The sequence below is a fragment of the Pteropus alecto genome, unplaced genomic scaffold, assembly GCF_000325575.1.
Source record: "Pteropus alecto unplaced genomic scaffold, ASM32557v1 scaffold94, whole genome shotgun sequence".
Lineage (NCBI taxonomy): Eukaryota > Metazoa > Chordata > Mammalia > Chiroptera > Pteropodidae > Pteropus > Pteropus alecto.
The window spans coordinates 10,793,295-10,821,098 of NW_006437736.1; the positions used below are offsets into that span (position 1 = coordinate 10,793,295).

A 27,804-nucleotide genomic window follows, 5' to 3' on the forward strand; every position below is an offset into this window, starting at 1 on the left:
CCAAATCAGAATTAAACTCATTCTTGACAAAATAATTTTTTTATTGTAATTAATAGTTATTAGCATTTACTAGATCTCTGTGCTCAAACAGGCTTATTAATACTTACAAAATCTATACCTAAAATATCAAAAATTTCACTGAAGACAATAGCTTATTTAACATATACTGAAATACATTATATTTAAAATCTCACAGAAAGATCATTTTAAATTTAAGGAATCAGTAAAATAGACCCATGTTTTCAATTGCTTTGAAAAAGACTGCAGTTTGAGAAGCCCAACACAGGTTAACTTATTTGTGAGCCTAAGCTGCTGAACTTGCCAAATAGTGACATGCAATTATAATCTAAGAAGTCTGTCAGCCCTGGCAGTTCTGCAGAAGCAGGAAGGCTCTTTTTCCCCTGCAGAAAACCACTGTGATCCACATAAAACTAATAGCTTCAATTCAGCTCATACACATCAAAGTAAGATTCTAAATATATTCAGGCAATCTCATTTCTGATATGAAATTCAGTATAATGCATATTCAGTGGGACTCCCTGGTTTTATCATTTTTACTATGAAATCAATTTGATAGTTTTAAAGATTTCAAATTCTTGATTGTTCATAGAAACAAAAACAGAAAATCTTTAATTTAATCATTAGATATGCCCTATCTACTACTTTTCTCAATCACTCAGAAGCTATCTATAGTAAAACTGATCAACACAGAAATTGGGTTGGGTAACAGTATATTTGAATTCAATTGTGTCAATTTTTTGACAACTTGAAATTTTTTCGAATATTGTTTAAATTTAAGGAATGAATATTTAATACATTTGAAATATTAAATGAATTTTGAGAAATCTTTTAAAAAATTTTAATGAATGATCAATTAGCAATCGTATGGTTTGGTCAACAATACATAAAATAAGCCACAGCAAAAAAACTAATTAAAAAAAAAACACTCCAAAGACTTCAATCACACTGCCAGAAAAGGGGAAACTGAAGCATAAAGAATCATGAAAACGATGACTTTCTTCACTAAGAAAATTGAGACTGCATACTTACGTGCACAGGGGCCAACTGCTATTTCTTAGCCTGTACACTGTTTTAATAGTACAGAGGAAAATAAAATAATATGGAATACAAAAAATATATAAACATTTGTTCCAGGGAAAGGGAAAAAAATTAACACTCCAGTTCAATTCCTTCACCTTCTTTAATGCTCTCCTTATTCTAAGTTGGTCCAAAACAAGAAATATGATACCCCGCTCCAGGGGTTCAGAGGGTATGCATTAAACCTAAAGATGTTCAAACCAGTTTGGGAAAGTAAATCACAACAGCTTTTTTAATGAATTAATGTATTTATTCATTCAAAGTTCACAATAAAGTTCATCGATCTCTTACCAAATATTAGGAACTATGCTGAACAATGTATTCAGCATCTCGTCTGATCCTTAAAAAACAACAACAACAACAAACCCAAAAAAACTAGTTGAAAGTATATTCTCATTCTCACTTGACAGATAAGGAAAAGAAAGCTTGAGAGTTAAGTAAATAGGCCAGGTTCACACAGCTAGCTTTACAAATAAATGCAGGACTGAATTGCAATGTAAAACTATACCAAAAGATCCTATAGAAATCCCAACTGCCCTAGCAGGTGGCAGCAGCACATGAAAATCTCAGGTTCCGGTTAATCTGACCTTGCGTAGAGATAAGCTTTGACCATTACTGTTTTCCTAAAGTAGAGATAATTTCAGTTTTACTATGCTATTAATTTTTTATTAATCAATGAAAATCCTTTGAAAATCAACCACACAGCAACCTATCTATCATCTAGAATCTTAAAAGAAAAATTTTTAACATGAAGATGAGATAAGAATTTTGGACTCCTACACAAAGTGACAAGAGAATACTGTAAAATTTCCAGAAGCTTTGGACCCTCAAATCCTTATACATTCAGCTGCTCCTGAGCTAGAAAGATCCCAAAAGAAACAATGCTACAGCTATTCAAAACAGGTAAGAGTCTTAGGACCTCAAAGCCCTGGAATCTGTTTTCTCACTTGTAAAATGAGAATAACATGCACCTCACAAGCAAGTAGCAAAGATTAAACAACAAAATGTAATACAAAGCAATGATCACAGTGCTTGAAACACAATAAATGGTAGTAAGGATTCTAGGAAAGTGATAACCTCTATCTGGAATGCTCGCCAAACCCTCTCACCACCTACGCTCACCCCATTGGCAATAGCATGGTATTTGCAACATATAATGCTGGCCTAATTATACACCAGTATGAAAGTTGAATCCTATCTCATACCATACACAAAAAATAAATTTGAAATGGATCATAATAGATATAAATAAGACAAGTAAAACAAAGCTTTATCTAAAAGAAAACGAAGAATATTATTTTTAAGATCTTGGGGCATGAGAGATTCTTCAAGAGGACACACACACACAAAAAAAACCAGCATCCTTTAAAAAAAATGATATGCTAGACTAGATTTCATTAAATTTAAGGACTTCTGTTCATTTAAAAAAAAGGCTTTAAGAGAGTAAAAAGGAGAGCTGTAGGTTAAAAAGTATATGCAATATGCATATCCAAAAAATGACTCCATCTCGACTATATATTAACTTTATACAAATCAACCAGAATAATACAAATAACCCAATACAAAAAAAAGAGGAAGAAACTTGGTCACTTCACAAAAGGTGTATGAAAATGCACTCAAGTCATTCAACACAGAGAAATGCAAATTAAACCATAATAAGCACCACTATATAACCATCAAAGTGGCTGAAATTAATAAGATAGACAATACTTTGTATTAGTGGAACAACTGGAGTATAAAATGGCACAAGCACTTTAGAAAAGTATAAAATGGCACAAGCTCTTTAGAAAACTTTTGCACAATTTTTTAAAAAGTAAAATCTGTTACCCTAAGACCTAGTGATTCCCTGACTGAAGACAAAAACATCCATCCACAAAAATACTTGCACAAAAGTATTCACAGCAGCTTCAGTAGCTTTATCATAACAGCTAAAAACTAGAAACAACTCATGTCCATGATCGATAAGATGGACAGTGTCACATCCATATACTGGAACACTAACTAGGCAGTAGTAAAGCAGTATGAACTACTACTATTCCATGCAACAAAGCAAACAATAAAGACTAAAAGGAACCAAACACGTAAACTCTCTTAGGAAATATGAGGTAGTGACTGGAAAGGGTTAAGAAGGAGTCTTCCAGCGTGCTGGAAATGTTCTCTATCTTGATTTTGGTAGTAGTTACACAAATATTTGTATATATAAAAATTTATCTGGCTCTACACTTAAGATATATGTACTTTATTATGTGTAAGCTATATGTCAATTTTAAAAATTTAAACATTTTACACATAAGGCCAAGAGCAATAACTAAACCAAATGTTTTCAGGATTATTCCTTCATACCTGGTTTTAATAAGAAAACTCTTTAGCAAGATACAATAAAAACTGAAACATAAGAATACACATGGTAGTTATCTGTCCTACTTTTTGTGTTACTGAAAAGTCAGCCAGGAATTTACAAATCTAAATTTGTCATGCCTCTAATATACAAAAAAAAAAAAAGGAAAAAAGAAATAAAATTAGAAATTAGTCTATTTCCTTACATAGCAAGAAATCTGAATACTAGGTAAGAGTTTTCACAATGATTCCAACATCTAAGGGCTTAGGCTTTATGTCTCCATTATCAAAATACAAATAACCAAAAAGAATCACAAAAACAAAATATTGCTTCCTACATGTATGACAATATTAATACATTCTCGGTGGCAAATCAGTTATCCTCATCCACAATGCAGAAAGCGAGATTATCTCTAAAGGCTTTTTTCCAGTTCAAGGATTCTATCATTCTGACATTCAACTAAACAAAAACTTTGATTAGTTCCCTAAATGCCTACCAAAACAAAAGCCAAATCTTTGGTCTGGCATTCAAAGTCCCACATCGACATTATGTTCATGCATATCTTTCCAATCTTTTCTCACACTGGCCCTAATAAAACCCATGCACCTTCTGTTCCTTATTTTTGTTCTTGAGATTTCTTCCATATAAAACATCCTTCTCCCAAAGTTCTATAGTAGCCTATTAAAATTAAATATAATCATCCATTCACATTAATGGAGGACCTTTTTTCATGTAAGGCACAAATTTGGGCAATGGTTAAAGACAAAGAAAAGAAGATATGGTTCCAACTATAGTGTGGAAATGTAGAGTTAACCCTAATACAAGTTAGAATCAAGTAACTGGCAAACAGGCCAGTTTATATTGCAGTAAGAACAAAAAGTCAAGCCTTAGACCAAGTTGAAATCCTTCTTTCAATTTTCCTTATTTTGTTTCCAGTTTTCTCTCACTGTTCTGAATCACCATAACATTGTTTTACATCAATCACCTATTTATATGTATATCATTTATATTATGTATATCGTTTTTATTCCCAATATATATGAAACTTGAAAAGACTCTTCTATGCATTTTTAATATCCATTAAATTTTCCTGAAACATTATATATATACTATTCAAATAATAATTTTAAAAAGTGCTTTTCAAAAGCGAGGAGCTCCCCCATCTTTTATCTAATAGTAATTATGGCCAAAATGATTACAATAAAAAGTAAGGATTAAAGTAAGATACCTCATTGGAAATTTCTGTGGAGAATTTCATAGAAAGTTAGACAAGAATTACATTTCTTGAGAAACTAAATTTATTTTTTTAAGAATTTTATAAACTAATTTTTATAAAGAAAAAATGTGACTGGTTTCCTTTATAAAAAGTTTCCCTAAATATTCCTGTATTAACCTGAAATACATGAATAAGTGTGATACATTAACTATCATATACTTAAACAAAAAACAAAACTCAATTCACTCTGCACCTAAACACACTCAACCACTCTATGTCCACCGGCCTATTCATGAACATATCTGACACGGTCTGAGCTATGCAATATTCCTATAACTGCAATATCACAAAAAGATTAATATCCATGTTTTGGGCTTAACCTATTAACGCTATTTGTTTTTGTTATATATAGTTATATTCTAGGAGCATGTGACTACTCAATGGCCTAACTGAATTCAAGTAAGCACTATAATCTAGTATAAATTAGCTTGTTATTTGAACATTTTAAAACACTACCATTAAAAAGTAGCTAGCTGTGTTTTCAAGCAAACTAAATGCAAATTTAAAATACTTAATTTTAAAAGCTTAAATTCCTTGTCTTATATTAAAAAAAATCTATCTTAACAACTTTATTTTGAAAAAACCCATACTGTACCTGGTTACTACCATGACCAAAAGGAGTACTTGATAAATTAGTGGTTACACTGTGCAAAATAATTTCACCACTGAGAGATCCAGAAGCAATGTAGCAATCGTTCCAATTATATGTTACACAAGTTACTTCATCTTTATGATCCTGAAAGGAAAAAAAAATGAAAAATTTTCACATTTTTCTAAATTTAAAGTTTTATAAATATTATCTATTTGTCAACCTAATATTTGCTTTAACGTTTTCCTCAAATAACATTTAAAAACTCACATAAGTAAGAAACAATCTGATCAACACCAAATCTTCTCAGGGAACTGAGATCTATTTTTCACAACTATAATAATGATCAGGCACTCAGAAACAAGAGACAGAAAGGAAAGGTAATTTCTTTATGGCATTATGTCTACCTTAAAGAATTCACTTCCACTGACATGTAACATTTATTGCAAGTTGATTATTATGAGAGTCCCTTGCCCTTGAGAGTATTACTGTTCAATTGAGAAGATGGGACATTTAAGTTAACACGAAAACAGCAGAATGAATGCTAAATGAGTGGTAGAGGCAAAGTGTCAAAAGGAAAGAGAAAGAGGCATCCTTGTGAAGTGAGCTGACAGAGGAAGCTTTATGGAAGACATAAAGCTTGAGTTTAACCTTAAAGAAAGGATATGAGATAAGTTAGGGAAAGGGGAAAGAAATCAGACACCACAAAGTAGAGCAAAAAACAAAAGCCCTGAAGCCAGAATGAGCAAGGTATGCCTGAGAGATGATAGCAGCTGCTTCTATTTACTGAATACCTATGAATGCTGGGAGCTTTATATATTATTATTATTATAATTATTAATCCTTAGAACAATCCTGAAGGCAAGGTCATTTTTCCATATTATAGATGAGTTAACTAAATGAGACACAGAAAGGTTAAGAAACCCGTGCAAGCCCACATAACTGCTAAGTAGTGGTACCAGGATTCAATTCCATAACAAACTCCAAAGCATGTTTGCTTCCTTCTCCTAGGCTGTCTCCAACATCCGAAGGGGAATCCACTTTGAGGAAATAAAACTGTTTTCAAACAAACTGAGTTCACAAGGACTATGCTTTCCAACATCAATTTAGAGCTATCTAGTAGGAACATAGACAAGTGATCAGGATCAGGGGTATAGTTTTTAACAGTCTAGTATCGCATCTTAATATAAATTAACTTTTGCATCTAATAATTAATTAAATATCAAGAATAGTAACTATACTATTCCACTTATATTACAGCTTTTCCAAATGGTCCTTCAAGCATGTTTGGAGGTGCCTTTACATTTTATTCCTTTGCTGATTCAAAGAAACAACTGCTACCCTGAGTAAAAAATGTTTGATGAGAAGAAAAAAAGAAAGAGTAGACATTTAGCGCATTGTTTCCATTTGGGAAATTAAGAATATGAGGTGCACTACAATTTCTATGACTCTGTAAAGAAGCAGGTATGTTTTTTCAACTGTGGAAAATATGTCACTCAGTGCCAAAAATTGTGCTGTTACCAGAAAAACACTGCAGAGGAGGGATCCGAATGTGAAAGATTAGATTTCCCACTATTACAATTAGTCAGTCAAGTACTTGTTAATTTAATGAATGAAGGAATAAAGTATTCAAAGAGTTTCAAACAATAAGAGAAAAAACTACTGAGAATAATTTGAAAGCTGAGGATAGAGAAATTAGTAGAATTTTTGCCATGCAGTAAAGAGGGATGGGGGGAGGGGGTAAGTGATGCTCCTAAATTGTGTGACAATATGTGACAAAACGGGTCATAGACTTCTAAACTCTTCTCAATTTTGTAAAATGTTCCCTGTTCATAATAAGTATATCCCTCTAAATAACTTTTATTCAATTGCTGAATAATTTAAAAGATTAAACAATGAATAACATCTGAGTTTGCATCTCATCTTTGTCATTACTAGTTGTTTGACTGCTGAAAAAGTTCTTTAACATTTATGAGCCTGAGTTTCTCCACTTGTACATAAGAATAGTAGTACGTGCTTCACAGAGTTGTTGAGATAAACAGATAAACATATGTCAAGCACAAGTGACTGGCATATCAAAGAATTCAATAAAAATGAATGATTTTCATTATTGGCAATTTTTCAATTTTTCGTAAGCCTCTTCAAAGTTTAGCTAATACATAAAATAATGAACTTCCAAAGGTAATATTTTAAACAGTAATTACAGGATTATATTTCAATTTAGCTAAGAGAAAACCATTCTTCTATATACCATTTCCCTAATTAGAATTAACTCAATGACATTAAGGTATATTACAAGATGATAATGATATCCGGTATTTGCTTCAAAATAATCTGAGGGTATGAGGATTTGAAGTAGATGAGAGCATAGATAAAACATATTATCTATGAGCTGATCATCACTGAAGTAAGATATGATGAATACATGTGTGTATATATGTATGTGTACAAATAAATGTTTAAAATTTTCCATATTAAAACTTCTTTAAGTCATGTAAAAATTAAAAATAAATGTGGACTTCCAAATATCAAAAGAACACGATAGTGAAAAGCACAATTAAAAAAAAAAAAAAACCTTCATAACCCAGAAGGTTCTGTGTGACATTTTTATTTTCTGAAACTACAAAAACTAACTATTTAAAGAAACACTAATTATAAACAGTAAATTATTTTAAAAACTATTTCATTACCAAGATGAAAATACATACACAAATATACTAGACAACTAAGAAGCCAAATCCACAACTCTGACTATCAGATAGAGTACTATCTTCCCAAAACTACTCTCATTTTTTCACAGTGCCTTGAAAAAACATCTCTGCTGACAATAAACCATACTTCAGAAAATGTGAGGTGGTTCATTAAAACAAAAGTAGAACTAAGTGGGGGAAAAATGTTTTAAACACCAATAATATGCATTAATGACATACATGGAGGAAAAAGTAGACAAAAAAAATATGTTTCTGGCTAAATGGCATCTTTATTTCCCCTAACAAATCTCACTTAATACTAAAGCATCTTATTTTTATCATAAAAGTTCAAAATTAAAAGCAAAGTTTGGGAACTAAACACACTGTGAGATATCCATTTCTGTAAGGATTAAAAGAAAAAAGCTGCTTACCTTAAGAGATCGATGAACTCTTTTTGATTTTAAATCCCAAATATTGACAGTGTTATTTAGGCCTCCGCTTACCAAATACATAGATGTGGAATTTAAACTGACACATGTCTGCTTTTGCTATTAAAGAAAAAAAGAGTTACCTTAATTTAAGAGACCAGACATGACTTTCAAGTCTCATCCAACACTTAAGGTACTTGATAAATATTTGTTGAATTAAATGCTAACAACATTCAAATACTTATACTAAAGATTCGCCTCTCATCATCTTCCACATGGAACCAACAGCTTGTAAGGAGTTCAAAAAGGCTTCAAGGAAATCAACCAGAGTTGTGTTCTCTTCCATAGAACAGAGGTGACAGAGGAAGCTGAGGAAACATCAGCAAATCCTGGCCTCCCATCAAGGCTTGCCCTTAACATCTCCCCTTAATAAACCTGCTCTTGCAACTTCCACAGAATACCTTAGAATCAACCCACAGCTCAGAAAACCTTAAAGATAGAGAGAACTTTAAAAGATGTCTAAACCCTTCATTTTACAGATGGAGAAAGTCTTGTAAATAGGACAAATAGTTTCCCAAAGTCTCATAGCAAATTTCCCCTAAGAAGCCCAAGTCTCAAACATCAAGTCATCAGAACTTGACTCTATACTCTTCCTCATGTTTGTAAAGACACTGCCCATCCAGTTTCTCAAGATAAAAATCCAGAATTACCTTAGATTCCTCATTCTCCTTTCCCCGAATCTATCATGAATTCTCTAAACTCCAATACTAAAATAAATCTCATACGGGCCCTCCTTTATCTGTCACTACTTCTTGCACCCTAATCCAAATCTTGCCAAACCACAACAGCAGCCTCCTAACTGGTTGTCCTCCTTCCACTTCTACCTCCCTAACATTCCATGCTCCACAAGTAAGGTGACCTTTATAAAATGTGAATCAGATCCTGTCTTTCTCATTTAAAAATCAATGGCTTCTAATCAGCCTCAGAATAAATTCCAAACTCATTAACCAGCTTTCAAAGCCCCATTCATCCGCCCCTTCCCACCTCATCTGTCACCATTTTCTTCCTCACACACTAATTTTCCAGCCACATTGACCTTCTTACATTCCTTAAACATAATGACTCTCTATTTGTCTCAAGGCTTCTACACAGCTGTCCTTGCCTGGAAAGTTAAATTCCCTGAACCTTGACTGAATGGCTTCTTCTGGTCAACAGATAGCAACTTAAATGCCACCTCTTCAGGAGATGTCTCTTGGCTATCTAATGTAACTTGTTATCTAGGTATCTCATTTTAGTTGTCTGCATAACTTATCACTATTTGGGTATTCCGTTTACTAGTTTGTCTGACTTCCACCAGAATGTCAGTTTCATTAGAGCAAAGAATATATCTATGTTCAATAAATATTTATGAAATAAATGGCTAAAAGTATAGAGCTTATCGAGTTTTTTGGGTTTTTTTGTGGTTTTTGTGGGTTTTTTTTTTAGGTGAGGCAATGCTTAGTTGACCTCACAGATTACAAGGACCTTGTCAGCTTACAATCCCTTATTTCTTATTTTTTATGCCTACAGCACCTGGTCTTCCTAGGTGGTCTCCCGTCCAAGTACTAACCAGGCCCGATCCTGTTTAGCTTCCGAGACCAGACGGGATTGGGCTTGTTCAGAGTGGCATGGCCGTAGACAATTGAGTTTTTTTCATAATGATTATCTATGAATGTCATCTATCTGGTAGTACCCATCCACAACTATGCTACAACACAGAACACAAATGTTGTATTTTTTTTTTTTTCATATTTAATCTTCAGGTATGCTATGTACTTATATTAATTGTTCATCTCCAGTTGAATGCCATGGGGGGAAAAAAAAAAACAGAAATAAATTCCAAAGACAAATTATGTACATTTAGGTAAGTCACCTTATCTTTCTGAGCCTGTTTCTTCATCTGAGAAATGAGAGATGAAGTCTAGATCTACTGTTCCTACATTGAAGAGTCCATGCATCTCAAAAACATCTAGGTTCTTAAAAGGGTACAGATGACCCCCTGTCCCTAAGGTTTCTTACAGCTCTCAAATTTTGACAAAGGGTTCAAAATTACTAACACATATAAAAATATCAGGAGCGCACTGCATCAATGTTTCAGTATAGTTGGTATAGTTCTCCTAAAGGATCCAATGCTGGGAACTGACTTTGGTCTAAACAGACCAATAAAATTTAGAATCTGGACAGTTTGCTAAAAGCTATAAAAATAACCTTTAAAGAAAACAGACAAGAATGGTGTCCATCAAAGATCAATATATTAGGATTCTAACTGTCAAAAACAACTCAAATTAATCTTAAGGGCTCAGAACAAAAGCTGTATTTATAGCTGGCTTATCCTAATGATAGAAGACTTTTTTTATGTTAATATAGTTTTAACGTAGCAAGTGAACTTAAATAATTAATAAAAACCATATGATTATTATAAAAATCCTGTTCCCCAAGACATAAGCAATGGGTGCAGTTTTCAAAATCCAAAATTAAGAGCTGGTCAAATTTCTAGGTTATATAGTAGCCTATCATATACATTATAAAACTTAATACCAAACAGCCTACTTTAAAAGAAGTAAAACAGAACATCAAAGAAAATAAATATGAACTTAAAGTTCTACTCTAAAAATAATGTTAGAGTAAAACAGAATCTTATCTTCCCATGTTGGAAAGGTCTAATATCTCATATGACACATTAGTAAAAAGACTTAGATCCTACAAAGCAAAGGTTATCAACACAATAATATCTTACAAGAAATTACCAATCAAGGCTACAAAAGCAATGTTTGCACAATATTTTTGTAAGTAAATTAAAGCAGATTCAAATTTTAACTATAATAACCTCACTTCCATCCACCTGCATTCTGATGTGATTTCTTACCTGCGGGAAAAGAAATTAACTATAGCAACTGATATGGAATAATCACAAAATCCTTAAAATTGTGTCACATTTGTGAATATCATCTGTTCTTTTGCGACTTTAATGAAACAACAAAAAAGGTCCGGTCCCAAACTGGTTCTAAGGCATAATGCATAAAAGTAGCACAATACATATTGTGGTGGAGGTGGAATCAAAATTGTTTTGATGTTTATAGTTAAATAAGCAAATGTTTGTTGACCACCTTTGACAAAATTTAAATTTCCAAAGACGACTAAGATATTTTTGCCTGCTTCTGAAGAGTACACTTTGACTTCTTTCAACCAGGGACACTCTCTGCCTCAGTTTTACTTAACTGAGCCTGAACAGGGAGCGTGTCTCAAACTCCATTTCTACTCTCAGCAGACATTCTCTCTAACGGGATTGGATCGATCCCACCAGATAGCTTTAGGAAAGGACTGACAGAAATCAAAAGTCCTTTTTAAGTTAGATGAGCTTTTAGATTCTATGTCCTACTGTGTTCTAATTGGGCTACCTGACCTACTCCAGTGGATAAAATTAAGACAATTCATAATGATTGAATTGTCTGCTATGAAAACTTTGAAACTTAAAAAAAGAACAAGCTACTGACTACCTTTTTACTTAGACTTTATCTTATTTAAAAAAGAAATAGCTTTCAAGGAGTGTGACTGGAAATGAGGAAGTCAGCATTATCCTGAATCAAAGAGATTAATTTACAAAACAAAAGAATAAGAAAACAATATACAGGGAACTCTACATTAAAATGCTCTGGGACCAAAGCTTATTTTGACAAAGCCATCCTGTTCCAGGAGAGTTTGGAGAGGCTCAGGCAGGTCCCTCAGTATGAGGTGAACAAAAGCAAAAGCAAAAGAGATGTCTTTAGCTGATGCTCCTGAGCCCAACATCAGTGAGGGCACAGCTACATCATCAGGGCTCTATAGTCAAGTCAACCTCTTGACCTAAGTGAACCTTGGTCCTAAAAAAGGCAGCCATACCAGGGAACCTTTCATAGACAGAAAATGGAAAAAGCAAGTGCCTAGTTGACAAAATCTAAGTCCTTGATTACTCTCCCAGGATCCAGTATTATTTTACCTAAAGATGTTTCAGTACCTGTCTCACCTGTAAGTGTTACTGTATAATTTTGACCTTAGGTTAAGAATGTTTTTAAATACCTTTACATTTAGTTGCAAGCACCATAAAAAATAAGCATTAACGACCCAAGTAGAACAAAGATTTTTTTTAAAGTTTTTTTAAAAAATCACTCACCCCTTCACCAAGCTCTAAAAGTGGAACAGGTTTACATTTGCAACTTGAAACAACAATTTTGTCACCACTGGAAGATGCTGTCACTAGAAAGTTATCTAAATAAAGAGTTATGGAGCATAAAACAATCCATGAGCATCTCTAGCACTATTAATATAAGACTATTAATATAAGAATTGTGAAGATAAAAGCAAGCACATCAACCTAAGAAGAAAAGCAAATGAACACAGTTATACATTAGCTTTCGAAAATGGCTCAGGTTACTAATTACTAAGACGAGAACTATCCTTTCTGGCTTTGCTATCGCTTGAAAGCTATGTGACACATGTGAAATACTACTCCACTTTCAAAGCATAGGCCAGAAGGTCTAATTTTATCCTTCAAGAATGGGAGCATGATAAAAGCAACATCAGCAAATATCAATCAGCTTTTTCATCTATAAACACTGTTCAAGATAGTTATTTATTTACAGGGTGCTTGCTACCCATTTAAGCTAGGAAGCAAATATCCGCATTAGTCTCTTATTTGTCCACTAAAAAAATAAAACCTGATATTTTCTCAAAACTAGAATTTTTCTGATAGAATGCTTCAATCTTAAATGTATTAATAAACATTATAATATAGAAATATAAAGAAATGTGGTTAAATAGCAACAATTTGTTACGGTTTATATTAAATTTAAATTATTTAAAATTTAATTTTAAATTATTTTAAAATTTAAATTAATTTAAAATTATATTTACCTTGACATAAATTATAAGTAGAACAATCAGTAAACACAAAATAATGTAAGGTAGGTATTTTAAAACTAAAATGATAAAATACAGTAACATAACCAAAAATAAGAGTCTGATTTTGAGAGTCCTAACGAATTAAAATATCAGAAGTTTAAATCAATGCTTTAACAAGCAGTTCTAACTGCATTCCTTTTGGATGATTTGCAAAACATTCAAATATTTTCTAAACAGGCCATGGATTGTGATTTTTTAAAAAATGTAGTCATTTCACAATGAGTTTGATTAATAGAGTACCAAGGTAATTTATTTTGCTACTATAAAACAAAATCAAGGAATGATAAAAAGGTAAATTTAATTCAATAAGAAAATTCATTTTTGCTACATATTTGCAAGAATAATTAGGTTGGACATGGAAACTTCTAATACTTTTGTTCATGAATCAGTCATACTTTAATGCTTTGCTACTTTCATCATTGATGTCAGAAGTATTAAAATCTAATGTTACTTAAGAAATACTGTAGAAGTTCCACAAAAGAATAATTTCTAGCATACCAAGTATATAGAACACATTTATATAAAAAGTGATGAGTACTTTCTTTATAGCTATGGTTCTCAACTCGGGGCTACTGGCATCTGGTGGGTAGAGGCCAGAAAGGCTCCTAAACATCCTCTAATGCACAGGACAGCCCCCATAACAAAGAATTATGTGGCAAAGACAAAACGTCAACAGTATGAGGCTGTGAAATCCTGATTTACAAGTTTCACTGCCTCATTTATTCTATCCACACATAGGAAGGAGAAAATGAAAACAGGGAGGGTATGAATCAGAAACCTAAAAAGCTTAGGAAAATTCACTATGATTTGCCTGTTTGGGAAATAAGACTATTTTCATTATAGAAAGGAAGAGAAATATGAGAGTACATCAATAAGATGGGAATGTTGGGCAATTTTAATTTGTATCTCCTCACCCAACCTTTGCTTCTGCCTTTCTGTCTTTAATTTTCAAACCAGATCCACAAATATACAAATGTAGATGCAAAAACTCACTCCAAAATCCCACCATTACCTATCTTTTCCCATTTGATTCAATAATAAACTTTTGATAACAAAACTAATTCTATGGTCTGGATCTAGTCATTTATATTTACATATTAATTTCAGTATTTTTCAATGTAATGGGCTACAATTAAAATTTTTAGAAATCGACAGAGAATATTAATGTGCATTCATGACATACTGTTAATAAAACTCTTGTTTCTTTTTATCTAGCTTTCATAGCCATGCAAAATATATTTCTCATGGGTTGCATGCAAAAGTTCCATTGATACTGGAACTTTTGTTAGGTTGTTTAACCTAACGAAAAAGTGTTTTGTTTTGTTTTTTAAAGGATACTATTGCTGCTCCAACACACTGAGCTGATTCCATGTGGTGATGTGTGTGGGTTGAATTTATCCACCAATGTCATAGATGAAGCATCCCATATTTTAATATCATCTCCTGATGAAGCAAATCTGAGGTTTTCCTGCATGACTGCACCTGCAAATAGTTTAACACAGTATATTTAAAAAATTAAGGACAGACCAAAAAAAAGAAAGTTAAAATGAAGCATCTAAGCTAAAACAAGTGGCGCTACTTGTCCACTTTTGCTCCAGAGTGTGCTTACCACAAAGTAGTTGGAGTGATCTTTCTAAAATGTGAACCAGATCATTCTTAGTCAAACTTTCCCATGGTTCGCCACAGATATTATAATGAAATCTGACCTCCTTATCATGCCTTACAGAACCAGCCCAGGTGTAACTCTCCGACTTCTCTTCCTTGGGGCCACTAGACTCAGGCCTTCGTTCTTGCTTCCACGATTTCCATTTGCGGGCCCCCTCTGCCTGGAATGTTCTTTTCCTAGATTTCCCTTGGTCATCTCCTTCACATTATTCCAGTCTCAGTTCAAATATCTCCTCCTCAGAAAAGCCTACTCTGATCACCAAGGCTAAAGCAGCCCCATACCAGCTGCCCTTATCCCATTATCCTGTTTCATTTTTTTTTTCATGGCACTTCTATCTGCAATTATTTTACTCACCCCTAGCATGAACAAAACAAAGATCCTGAGATTTTGTCTTGTTTACCACCAGTCTTGAAACATTCCTGGCACACAGTAGGTACTCACAGATAAGTATTGGATAGGTAATCTCTTAATGTTTTTTAAAATGTATGATAAACTGTAGCACTTCTGCAGATCAGAATTCAGTTACTCCAGTTCTCCCAAGTAATTCCAAAATTAGCAAATACAGCCAAAGGAGATGTCACTAAGTCTGTATACCAATTCTTGGTCTACAATGCCCTCACTCATATTATTTATTCACAGTATATACAGTTCAAACATAAGTCTGACAGTGATTTTACAAATTAAAGTAATCTAGAAGGCAGAAAGCAAGGAAGGTGTTCTAGGAAGACACTTTAAAGGGCAGTAAATAGTAATGAATGACAGGTCAAAAAAAATACTCCAAAACACATGGGAGGGAAGGGAAGGGGACCTAGAAATAAATCCTCCATACCTTCCTGAACAGTGCAAGAGTACAGTACAGCATTAGTGATGTCACAGACAGGTTCCCAAGTCATCAACAAAACAACACAATTATGTCCAGTATACCCTATTTCAAAGGACTAGAGGGATAACTACAGGACCCTTTGATTCTCGAGAGACAAAAAAAAAATTTTTTTAATGGATTTATAAAAAGGCTAAAACATTTTAATTAGAAAAGTCACTCGTGATTCATTATACTTCATTCATCACATAAATACATTGCTACTATAAACCGTTACAGTTATCTGTTGCAATGTAGACATAGTATCTGGATTTGGTGCTTTAACATGTGGTAACATGTGCCCTTCTGGTTCCCTACTGAAGGAATAAAGTGCTGGAAAGGCAATCTCTAAATCCAGTAAACACAACTGAAAGGTGTCTTCACTATTACTATACATCATTCCTGTTGAGCGGTGTGGTATACTGTAGTGGAAAGATCACTTAAGCTAGGGCTCAGAAAAAGTAGGTTCGAAATAAATGCCCAAGAGTTAAGTGACAGTGACTTTGGCCAAGTCATTTAATGTATGTTTCCATCTCTGAAAGTGGAGAGGGGACGGGGACCATCTGCCCACCTACCTGTCTTCTGAGAACTGAGCACATTTGAGGGAGATGGACTACATCAGCCTTTCAAAGTGGGTTTTAGGGAAAGTGAGTATCAGGACACAAGGCGGTAATAGACTGCCATCCCCGGATTTACAGATAACAGCTACATGAAACGACTCAACGACAATTAGTTTAAACAAATAAAAGTTTTTCAACTTTCAATGACCAAAAATGCATTTTACTTACAGGAGACTTGCTCAGCTGGGGTTATCTTGTAAAATGCATTTAAGCGCCTACTAAACGAGTCCCATTAGAGAGGTTTACAAAAGGAGGCAAACTGTGGAGAAGCTGCAAACTTTTCAGAGGCAGCACATCCCCCAGCGCCGCCACCAACCTACCCCAGCTGACCCGGCCACCTCTCAGGTCAGGCAGGAGGTCGTCGCTGGCAGAGAGGTCCGCGCCCCTGGCCCGCTGCTTCCAACTTCCGCGCCAGACCCGCTACTGCACCCCTGCTCGGCAACCGTCCGGAGCACGGGATCAGCAGGGGCGCGCAGAGTCCCGGAACCTCGGACCCGCCCCCTGAGGTGGCCGGAGGCAGGCGGAGTTCCGGAATGCGCGAAAACACTGTGGGCGATGACCCTCTGACCTCAGGCCCTCCGGAACCTCACCTCTCGGCCGCGGTACACCGGGGGCCACCTCACAGCCCACTCCAGCACTGTGCTTCCGGCTCCCGCCCGGATTGTTAAACTTCGGCGGCCGGAAGTCCCACCCCCGAGTGGCGTCACGTGGTGAGGCGCTGCCCTAGGCAGTGGCTCCGGATCGCTGGCTGGGCCCGGCTCTGCAGCTGACCCTGGAGCAGTGCGGAGCCTCCGCTGGGGTTGTTACCCTGTGCCAGGGCGGGAACTGCGAATCTAGACGGCTTCCTCCACACCCCAGCTACAGCCCTCGGGCCACAAGCATCTACGCCTTTGTCATTCATTTGTTGACTGCTTACTGTGTGCCAGGCACTATGCTAGACCCAGGGTGAACAGTGATGGGTTTAGCCAGGGAGTACAAACTCCATGGAGCTTACAGTCCAGTATAGGAGGCGGACGTTAAATAATTACATACTTAAATAAAAAGTGAAATTGTAACAATTGTTTCAAAAGAAAGGTACATGATGTACGAAAGCCCACAATAAGGGAAATGAACGTGGATGTAGGTGTAGGATAGGTTTTCCTGAAGAGGAAACCGTGGAGAACATAAATACCACAAGCTGGTTTAAAACCAGGAAACAAGCTCAGAAAGGCTAAAAAATAAACCAAAGTGTAAGCATCTGAGTTATCTGACTTCAAACCCATACTATTTCTTCCACATCATGCTGCTGAGTCAGGAACATCAAACAGCATCTGGTTGATAATTCTTTTGAAGGGGATGCTTCTCAAAGTGGAAAAGGCACCAGCAGAAGGAGCTGGTGCTTTCAAAGGCTCCTTCTACCTGTGCCTCTATTACAAGTTCTATTGACGATTTTGCTGAGAATACTTATAATAAGTATAGAGCATTTCTTCTACAAACAATATTATTATTCTGTCCTCTAAGGACATCTGAAATGTGTTTCTGAGCTAGGTATTCAAGCCCCAGTTATTTGTGCCCATATTGCAAATAACTGGAAAACTCTAATATTAAAGTGCAATTTTTTTCAGAGCAGAAATGGGAGTTCTAGCCAAGTTGTAAAGATTGATGGGGAGCCTCAAAAGGAGAAAGATAGCAAGCAGCAACTTCCTTAATTGTATAGTTTGCAGTTCTTGACGTTATTAAATCAAATTTCTGTAGGGATGGGGGCCAAAAGTTGAGAAATGAGAAAATAGAGTAAGGGAGTAGGGACAGAGACAAGCAGGGCAAATAAGGAAAAGACAGTTAACTAAATTTCTAAAATTTTAAAGTTAATGGGAAAATTGAGGCTACAATATATGAAACTATATGACTACATATCAAATATGTGTTATATATTGTATAATATAACAAATATAATAATATATATCTATTGAACACATACTTTATTAAGCACTATATGCATATGTATGTATAGGTATGATATATATAATGAGTACATACATAGTATATATATATATACACAATGTATATATGTAGTATATATGTATATATATATACATAGTATATATGTATATATATATATACAATTTTATCTTTCTGAAAATACATATGTACTATTTTATGTCCCCACTTTACATATGAAGAAACAGAGGTTAAGTAACTTGCCTAAAGTCACACAGTTCAGAAACAGTAGGAACTGGAGTTAAACCCAGATCCATAAGACTACAGAGACTTTGCTGTAAATCATTATGCTATATAGTCAAGAGCCAAAACACTGCATAAAGACCCAAATATTAACCTCCACTCCTTGCTCTCTGCTGGTGCCACAAACACATCAAAACTTATGTGGTTCTGGAACAGTCCTATCATAAACAAGTCTCAATAGATTTTAAAAGAATAAGTCTTGCACAATATGTTATCCAATCACAATAGAATTAAATAGAAATAGAAAACAATAAAGCATCCAAAAAAGCCCAAATATCTGAAAATCAAACAACCTTATTTCTAAACAACACATAGGTTAAAGAAGAAATCAAATCACACATAAACTATAAAACATTCTAACTGAATGAGTAAAATGCAACATATAAAAATTTATGGAATTCAGCTAAAGCAGTGCTTAGACAGAAATATATAGGTTTAAAAGTCTAAATTATGAAAAAAAATGAAAGATCCAAATCAATGATCTATGCTCTCTCTTAAAGAACCTAGAAAAAGAGTAGTAAATTAAACATAAAGATTAGAATGGAGAATAATGAAACTGAAAACAAATGAATACTATTTTTTGAAAGGATTAATAAAATTGATAAACCTCTATATAGACCTAGCAAAAAGAAAAATACAAATTATCAATATGAGGATAGAAAGAGAGGCCAACCATATAGGACCAAAGGTATTCAAAAAGATAATAAGGGAAGAGTATGAAAAACTTTATGCCAATAAATTTGTTAACATGAACAAATATCTTAGAAGATATATAAATTAAAACTGACACAAGAAAGAATAGATAATATGAGTAGTCCTATACATACTACAGAATTTGAATTCATAATTTAAAAAACCCTTCCACAAAGAAAACCCCAAGATCAGATGGCTTTACTGTTGAATTCTATGAAACGCATGAGAAAGAATACCGATTCAACATGAATTTTTTCCAAAACCAGAAGAGGAAGGGATATTTTTAAACTCACTTTTTTGAGGACAATAGTTCTCTGATACTAAAACCAAACAAAGACCTAACTATAAACTCATAGCCCTCATGTATACAAAAATTATATGTGTGTGTGTGTGTGTGTGTGTGTGTGTATACTAATTGAATCCAGTAACGTATGAAAAAGATTCTACATCATGACCAAGTAAGGTTTATTCCAGAAATGCAAGGTCGTTTAACATTCAAAATCACTGAACATAATTCATTATATTAACAAAATAAAGATAAGTAACTCATATAATTATGGCAATAGACAAAACAAAAGCATTTGAAAAATTCAGCATCCGTTTATGATTAACAACTCTCGGCAAACTAGGAATCAAAGGGAAGAAATAAATATCCTGAACTGGTTCAAGAACATCCATGAAAAGCCCATAGTGAAAACAATGCTTTTCTCCTAAGATCAAGAACAAAACGAGGATGCCCTGTCTTGCTACTACTATTCAACATTCTTTTGGAGACCCTAGCCAGTGCAATAAGACAAACAAACGAATGGACAAATAAACAAATAACATACAGAATGAAAAGGAAGAAGTAAAACTCTATTTACAGAAAATGTGATGTGTACTAAAAAACCATAAGGAATAGAGAAAAAGCTCCTGAAATCAGTAAGTGAATTTAGCAAGATCTATGTAAAGTCAATACACAAAAATAGAGTAGTATTTCTATATATTAGCAATAAACAATTGGAAAATGAAATTAAAAATTCCATTTCCAATAACATCCAAAAGGGTAAAATACTTAGAAATAAATTAATAAAATATGTGTAATAACTATACATTGGAAACTATAAAACATTGCTGAGAGATGTTAAAGAACTAAATAGTTATATTAATGAAATGAAAACAATATTGCTAGAATGTTAATTTTTTCATATTTATTTATTAAAATTAATCTCCACAGAATTCCAGCAGGTATATTTTGTGTGTGTGCAAATTGACAGGCTAATTCAAAATACGAATGACCTAGGAATACAAATGACCTAGCCAAAACAATTTTTTAAAAATAGACAAAGTCAGAGGACCTATACTAGATACCAGTCTAGATTTAATGCAAACTAAAGCATAGTGACAGAAAGCAGTGTACCACTTGCAAGGGTGGAGGAAGGAATAGAAAATAAAGGAGTCAATGACACAATTGGTGATGATGGAAATGTTCTGCATCTTGATTGTTGTGGTAGTTTCAATACATCTGTCAAAATTCATAAAAGGGTATATCTTAAATTTTGTAATTTATTGTTGGTATATTTAAAAAAAAATTTATTTAAAAAATAAAAGATTTCAATGACCAAGAGCTCCTGATCATTAATAAAGTGATGTCCTTGACTTGTAAGAGAAAAACAAAATTATTTTTTTAAAACAACACACTAAAATACATAATTGTCAAATTTCAGAACACTGGCTTGAGAGAGATTTTAAACATTCTCAAAAGTGAAAAAAAAAAAGATATTACTAAACAAGTTTCAAGAATCAGAATGGCTTCCATATTCTCAAGAGTAACACTAGAATTTACAAGACAAAGAACAATGCCATCATAGTTCTGAGCAAAAATGATTATTAATCTAAAATTATCTAGCTATATTATCATCCAAGTGTCAGGAAGGAATAAAAAAATTTCAGACATGTAAAGTCTTAGCAAATTGGCCCCTCAGGCAACCTATCAGGAAGCTGCTTGAGGTGTTCCGTCAAAACAAAGGGGTAAAATGAAAGAGAGGAACACCCAGAATCCAGCCTGCGAAAGGTCAAGGGAATCCCCAAGACGTTGGTAAAGAAAAATCTCAGAATAGTAGCTGGGTACTGAGCCTAAAGAGCAATGAGTTCAGACAGCAGGTCAAAAGACTCCAGGAGTGCTGTTGTCGAAAATGAACACACACACACACACACACACACACACACACACACACACACACACACACACATCTAATTAAGAAGGGGTTTGCACAACTGGGAGAGAGAAGGTTTGGGACATAATTCATGATCGACTATGTAGAAAATTAGAAAACCAATCAATCAAGCAACTAATAACAGAATACACAAGGGAAACAAAAAAGTTGCACAGGAAAGGAAAAAATGGAAACAGAAACCATGGTACACCACATAAGTCTGCTATAGATAATATTTACATCCTCATAAAAAAGTGAACATGGAATGTTAATTTAACAAAAATTATAATACAGCCATGTTAGGTTGATAGGGAAATGGGAAGTATGTATGTATCCATGTGTAGTTGGGGTGGAGGAGGGTGCTGTGAGAACTGATTCCTCATCTTCTATGGTGGAAAGTCAACAGGTAAAGCCTAAAATTGAAAAAAACAAACAAACAATGAGTTAGCTTGTTATTCAGAGAGATGGAGATGGATATCAAAAGACACAGCAAAAAGAGTTGAAAAGGTTGCCTCTGAGGGAGTAGTAAGTGGGTGGTGCTAGGGTTAAATGACTGCTTTTGATTTAAGCCTTGTAGTTTTATATACGTCTCTTTAAGTGAGTCCGACATGTCTGATTTTTATAACTACATTAAATTTAAAAAGATAGAAAAAATTTTAATGCAATATTGAACCATTCGTCTTTTAAGGCATCAAGATTTAGAAAGGATAGAGTAACCAAGCAATAAGTTTTCTAGCAGTTTTGAGACTTGCAAAAAGTCACATCATTTGTCATTATTGTTCTGTCAACACACATTAGTGGGCCCTCCAAGTTCCCAGCAAACTGTGCTGGGTATTTCAGTCACCAAGGTGAATAATATCCCTACCTTGGAAAAGCTCAGATTATACCAAGGTAACAAATACTAGTGATACAAAATGATAAGTGATCTAAGATTTATCAAGCGCTAGGGAGTCAGAGTAGAAGAAGGAATTAGTACTGTCTAAGAGGCTAGGGATGGTTTCAAAAGGAAGCAAGATGACAAACACTTGAAAATGTAAGGTTTTCAGGTAGGGCTCCTATTATGCAGAAATCTGCATCCCTTCCCTGTTTCATGCCTTCCTTACAACCACCACTGTCCATTCCCGTGGGACTCTGCTACCCGACATGGTTTTCCTTGTATTCTCCTCCCTTGAACTTTCAAACTTTCTCATGGCTCCCTCTGGAACTTCAGTCAGGTTTGTGCTCAAATATCATCTCTTTGGAGATGCTTTTCTTAGGATTACCTTATCTAAACTATCCCCCACACTTTATCATGGTCTGTCTTCTCAGCCTAATTTATTTGACTTTGAAGCACAAACTACTTGACATTTTACCATATTATACATTTATTTACTTATTAGATTTGTTTAATCTCTTTACCGGAATGAAAGTACCACAAGAATAGGAACTTTGTCCTGTTTCTTTTCTTTTCTTTTTTTTTCTTTTTCTTTCCTTTTTTTTTTTTTTTGCTCTGTTTTGTTCTTTGTTGTTTGTTTGTGCCATTATATTCCTAAGGCTTAAAACAATGCATGGCATAGTGTAGGCATTCAATATCTATCCGTTGAATGAGTAAATGAATAGAGAATGAATGTCTCTAGTCTAAATCTCACACCTGAGTGCAGACCCCTATACTCTACCATCTTTCCCAGATCATGAAAACAGCTCTCTGCAAAACCATTCCCTCTTCCATAGTTTCTCATAGCATCCCAAGGGCTCAAACCAGACATTTGCAAGTCAATTCTGACTTTACCCTTTTTTCTCTCTTTCTTACAAACATCCAACTAGGTAATCACTAAACGTAGTCTGTTTTACTGGTGAATATCTTCCAACTCTGTTCACTTCTCTCTACCCCTACTGCAATTATCTTTATTTAGGTCACCCTTGACTCTTGACTGGATTATTGAAACAGTCTCCTCCGAATTTGCTTTTCTGTCTCCAGTTTTTCACTCTTCTAACTATCCTCCAAACTCCTACCTCAATGCATTTCATAAAATGCAAATCTGATCACATAACTGCTCTGCTTAAAACCTAGACCCTTAGAATAAAGTCCGAACTTCTTGCATGGCTCCCTAGGCCCTTCACCACTTCCTCATCCTGATGTCCCCAGCTCTTCTCTGGCCTCCTGTCCGGCCTTACTGACCAGAGATGCCAGGCATCACCCTGTCTAGCCTTTGCCCTTGCTGCTGTGTTTGCTAAAAAGAAGTCCCTCTGCTTCTCCCTAATGTAACCAGATGGCAGGGACTGAGAAACTATTTCCACTGGGTGTTGCCACAGCATCCTTTGTCCTCCCTCATTGACTGTAAATCTTGTGTCCACTCATTTGCTCCCTGTACTAGATTTGAAGCTCAAGAGTACAGTGCCTGCATATGAAAAACATGTCTTTGTGTCCCCAGTTCCTAGCACAATGCCTGACACAAAGGAGATACTTTTAAAAATGTTCGATAAATAGATGAGTGAATGCATGAATCTGTTTTTCAGAATCCGTTTTTAGAATTTAGCAGTAAAGTGGAAAATGGATTGCCAGTAGGAAGTCTGAGAGCATGCCGACTAGTTAAGAGCTAATTGACATATTCCAGACAAGATGAAGAGGGCTGGACTCAGGCAGAGGCAATGGAGATGGAAATAAGGAGTCAGAATCAAGAGACTTTTGTTCAAAAAAAACAAAAGATATTTCATGAGCAAATGCAATTGATTGAATACTGTGTATTTTCTGAAGGATGGCTCTAGTGTTTTAAATTTAGACAAAGGGCTGAAAAGTCAGACATACCCTGTGAGAAGCAATCAATCAACAAACTTCATGAAAGTAAGAAGAGGTGATTGAAGTAGACAAAGAGGTTAGCAAGGCACACAGAGTTTCTGTTACAGAAATAAAAGTGTTTTAACTGCCGAAGAATCAAGAGACTGACAAGGAGAGAGAAGACTTTAGTGCAGAGGATGTAATAACTGGAAAAGTTTGCTTCAGCCCTTAATATAGTAATAAAATTTGCAGACAGCTTACAATACCATACTGACTGCAAAATTATATACTATATAGGTTGCTTTCCATTTTGATGAGAAGTATTAAAGTAAACAGGCAAGGTTTCCAGGATTTATTGGGGGCAAATAACTTCCAGGGCACAAAATAGGATCAGTAGAACCTCATCCCACTTACACTTGATACTTTTAGCACCATGAAATGAAGGTAACACTTAAGGCATCCCTGAAACATGGAATGATTCTGTTATGACGCCTGTGCCATTAGCCAAAGGGTAAGGAAGAGAAGGAAATATGTATTTCCTAGGAGCTTACTCTGTGTAGGCTATCGATCTGTCCCCCACATCCACTTTTTAAAAATAACCATGAACTATTATGCCACCATAACTGATTTTGGAAAATTCCACTTGTAGATTGTTTTCTTCAAAAACAATGAAAACCTGTAAATAAATTTATTTCTGAATAGGTAATGAATACATATTGTAAAACATTTAATCGTTAGAAATAGGTAGAGTTAAAAGTAAATCTTCCCACGTCTGATACTGAGCTGCAATTTCTTCTCTCTAGGACAATATCTAAAAATAATTTCTTGTGCATCCTTCCAAAAAATATTCTATGCATATGTACAACTTTACATAATTCATTCATAATCTATTCAATATATATTGAACAGAAACATTAGCTTACCATACAACTGTTCTGTGCTTTTTTTCACTTAACCACATATATCAGACAGTTCTCTATCCTCATATATATCGGTCTCATTCCTGTTTCTGGTCACACAATATTCCACTGTGTGAATGTTTCATGTGTTATTTAGCAAAGTCTGTCAGTGAATATTAATAATGGTTTGTCATACATATATAATTTTCCACATATGTAAGTAGAACTATATATGCTACCATTGCTCAACAGTGTGAAAAACATGTAATTTTAAGTATTCTAGCAGTCACGTTTTAAAAAAGTAAAAGAAACAGGTAAAATTGATTTTTAAAATGTATTATATTTAATCCATTATTTCCCAGATACTATCACTTCAATATGTAAACCAGTATAAAAAATTAGTAATAAGATATTGTGCATTCTTTTACTTGTGGTAAGTCTTTGAAACCCACTGTATATTTTCTACTTAAAGTACATCTCAATTCAGATGAGCCACATTTCACGGGCTCAGTACCCATATTTGGTCACTGGCTACCATATTGGACAGCATAGGAATATACATTCCGAGGAGTGGAATTACACGGGGTGACATTTTTATGGCTACTGCCAAACTGCCTTTCAAAGAAGTTACACCTATTTACATTCCCCTTAACAATGTATGGAGTGCCTACTTTCCTCGAATCATTCATTGCTAGTCAGTCAGGTGAAAAAGAGCGTACTGCTGAGTTTTAATTTGCATTTATTTTATCACAAGTGAGACCGAACATCTTTTTACATGTTTAAAAGCTATTTGTATTTCCCTTACAGTGGACTATTTTTATGTCTTTTGTTCATATATTTTTTACTGGCTTGGTCTTTTTCCTCACTGATATATGAGGGAATGAAAACAATCCCTTTGTCATAAATGTTGTAAACATTTTTTTCCAGGTTACCCACTTTTGGTTTTAGTTATAGCCTTATTTTGCCATGCAAAAATGTTATTTTATGCAGTCAAAATGTCGATCTTTTATAACTTCTGGATTTTATCATGCTTACAGAGGTCTTTCTCTAAAATCATTAAAAAGTCTTTTCATGACCTCTTCTGATCTTCACAATAAAGCTATGAAACTGATGCTATTATTTACCATTTACAGATGAGAGAATGGATGCTTAGATAAATATTAAATAAATTGCTTAAAGACACCAAGCCAATAAACAGCAGAGCTAGGATTCAAATATAGTCAGTCTGACCCTGAAGACTATGCCCGCTCTTTTGACTAGACTGTACTGATCAATACAATTTGTTAGGTGTCTCGCTATTGTCTGCCTCTTTCCAATCTTAGCCTTACATTAAATATATCATTATTAATAATTACAACATTTCATTAATCCTAACACCATATTCTCACAAAATTCCAGATAAGTAGAAATTAGCAGTTCGGACATTCCCAGGCTCTCTCCATTGGACATGGAGAGAAAACAAAAAGATAAAATATCATAGAGAATAAACAGAAAACATTCCAGAGTCCAGCTCATCGGGCTGAAATAGAGAATAGAAAACAAACCTCAGTGAGGCTGCAAAGGGCCTTGACCTCCAGACCGACGGGCTTGGACATTTTTATGTGGGGAGACAGAAGTCACCGATCAATTCTGAAAAAGGTGGTGACATTATTAGGAAAGAGAGAAAGAAGAAAATAATAGATCATTAGAATCCTGGAGAAGAAAATTAACCCATCTCATTATCATATTACATGATTACGTTGTATTTCTATTAATCAACTTTTTCACCAAATTTTACTCCAAATGACAACTTGGGTTGTTTACAAAACTCAAATTTGCTCTTAAAAGACATAGATTTTTACCTGTTCAAGCTCCAAGGTGAATCCAAAAGAGAAGTTTCAAAAATGTGCAGTAACATCACTGCTAGAATAAATGCATAGCCTCCCAAAGTGAACACCTTGAAAAACGTTCCTTTTATTTTATTTTACTTTATCTTATTTTACCTTATTTAAAAAAATAAGTCACTTTGTAATCCCATCTCCTGCCAAAAACAAATTTCAGTTCCCAAAAGGGAGAAATTCTACTTTCTTTTTTTTTTTTTAATTTAGTTTTAAATTTCAATGTTAAATTCAGTTGACATTCAATATTATGTTAGTTTCAGGTGTACAACATAGTGGTTAGATATTTATATCTAACTTGATCACTCTGATAAGTCTGGTATCCATCTGGTATCATCCATAGTTATTACAATATTTTTGACTATATGTATGACTTTTAGGGAATATATACATCTTAATCCATATGTTTAGTTAACAGGCGAGCCTCTTCAAAATGAAGGCTAGTCTACAGGCATTTATCTTAGTTTTTTAAATCACTATCTGTCAGAGCTGAGTCTAAAAGGCTGACTGGGTTTTAACTGCAAACTGGCTTCCACCAGAATCATTCAACAGACTGTAGACATCTGTTGTTTTTGGTTATCCTCAATGCCAACCATATATTCTGGAAACGGCAGCTATTTCATT

At 34.4% G+C, this 27,804-nt stretch overlaps 1 protein-coding gene and 1 pseudogene across 3 annotated transcripts in view; both read right to left on the reverse strand.

Annotated features, from left to right (window-relative positions):
• NEDD1 (neural precursor cell expressed, developmentally down-regulated 1) overlaps positions 1-17,210 on the reverse strand; it is a 43,240-nt gene extending 26,030 nt beyond the window's left edge. Inside the window, exons 1-5 of one of the 3 annotated variants that reach the window (XM_006914588.3) lie at positions 17,132-17,210; positions 14,735-14,878; positions 12,609-12,703; positions 8,423-8,539; positions 5,308-5,448 (exon numbers count right to left, since the gene is read on the reverse strand). In XM_006914588.3, the coding sequence (XP_006914650.1) occupies positions 5,308-5,448; positions 8,423-8,539; positions 12,609-12,703; positions 14,735-14,870 (489 nt within the window). In that variant the 5' untranslated portion in view covers positions 14,871-14,878; positions 17,132-17,210. The other 2 variants (XM_006914586.3, XM_006914587.3) reach the window with 2 other exon arrangements.
• Positions 9,980-10,098, reverse strand: LOC112482001 (annotated as a pseudogene).
• Positions 17,211-27,804: the final 10,594 nt, after the last annotated feature.